At 41.3% G+C, this 1,495-nt stretch overlaps 1 protein-coding gene across 1 annotated transcript in view; it reads right to left on the bottom strand.

The window, feature by feature from the left end:
- Positions 1 to 859, bottom strand: part of CD1A (CD1a molecule) — an 8,144-nt gene extending 7,285 nt beyond the window's left edge. The window contains exons 1-2 of the mRNA XM_006861744.1: positions 799 to 859; positions 203 to 469 (exon numbers count right to left, since the gene is read on the bottom strand). Of these exons, the coding sequence (XP_006861806.1) occupies positions 203 to 469; positions 799 to 859 (328 nt within the window). The remainder of the gene's footprint in view (positions 1 to 202; positions 470 to 798) is intronic.
- Positions 860 to 1,495: the final 636 nt, after the last annotated feature.

Genomic DNA, 1,495 nt, shown 5'->3' with positions numbered 1-1,495 from the left:
TCACTGATGGTGTCAAGTGTGACAGCGGTAGTGAGGTTGGCCCAGGATCGGACATTGTTTCGTTCTGCTGTGCATGGGGTCGCTATGAGTCGGTTCCGACTCGATGGCATCCAACAACAACAACAACAACAAAGGAATAAAAAATTCACTGAGACACATACCTCCCTCTACCCAGTTCCCCTATTGAAGTAACTGAACTCACATTCAAGCTGCAATTGACTGTCATAATTGTGAACTTCCCGAGTCAATCCAATGAAATACATGCGGAACAGCAATTCCAGTTCTAAAAGCTCCTTGTCGCTGAAGTTGCCCTTGGACCAGGGCCGTAGGTATACGATGGTGCCAGAGTTACTCTCCCAGTTATGAGTCTGCACCTCATCCAACCAACCAGAGCCTACTGTTTTTACCCAGGAATGGTTGTAATAAGATGTTATCTGCATAACATGGTAGGAGATGGGCTCCTTGAAGACTGTGGGTGACAAAAGTACAAATAGAATGAGGAGAAAAAAGGCATTAGGAGCAAGGTTGAATAAGAAAATAAAGGTGCCAAAGAGGGAGAACTTAACATATACAGAACTATCATAGTTATCTTTTCAGACATTTGTTAGCCCCAAGAACCAAAGTTCTATCAATAATCCCCCAGAAGAGCATAGAGACCTGGAGACAGGGAAACTCAGAATGGAATTGGTCTGGAACTCTCAGTCTCCAGATATAGCTTGCATCCAAGTATAGCATACAAACACACACACACACACACATTCACAGACCCTCTTGCAGCCAACTGGCCAGAGTTCTTACCATCTTCATTGTTACCACCTGGGAGAAGAACAGATAGCAATGGAAGTTGCAGGAACAGCATTTCATTTGCAGGTGTTGTTTCTTTCTCTCAGAAAAGTTGATCTTTGAGCTTTATTGACAAACTTACTCCCACAGTACCTCTATTATGACTTCCTTCTCCCACCAACAGACAAACCTCCCCTTTAGACAGTACCTTTAGGTACTGTCTGCAACAAAGAAAACCTACAACATCTAAAACTCCAAGCCTCCTACTCAGTTTTCTCTCCAGCTTTGGCTTTCCCTTTGTCTTCCAGCTTCTCTACTTTTCCATCCTGTTCTTAATTCAACTTAATTAAAATGGGATAAGTCTTATTTAGCACTGAAAATTTGCTTTACCTCTGGTGTCATTTTTGTCTTTCATACACTAAGAGGGTAAAACTAAATAGTTTCCCCGAACTCTACCTAATGCCTCATCTCCCTGCTACTATGTCCTCCACTTCTGCTTTTGAATGCTCCTTAACTATCCTTAACACCCTCCACCCACCCCATTTATAGCTCTGGCTTCTCACTGGTTCCTTTGTTTTCTTAGAATTTTCTATGCTAATCCTGTATAACAGTATAAACTACCATGAATTCTCCATTATTATTAGAGAAGAACCAACAGCCATCATAAAACCCTTTAAGAAAAAAAAAAAAAAAAAGCTTGATTTTCATTGAT

This window comes from Chrysochloris asiatica, unplaced genomic scaffold (assembly GCF_000296735.1).
Source record: "Chrysochloris asiatica unplaced genomic scaffold, ChrAsi1.0 scaffold00042, whole genome shotgun sequence".
Taxonomy (NCBI): Eukaryota; Metazoa; Chordata; class Mammalia; order Afrosoricida; family Chrysochloridae; genus Chrysochloris; species Chrysochloris asiatica.
This window is presented reverse-complemented; position numbering and strand designations above follow the sequence as displayed.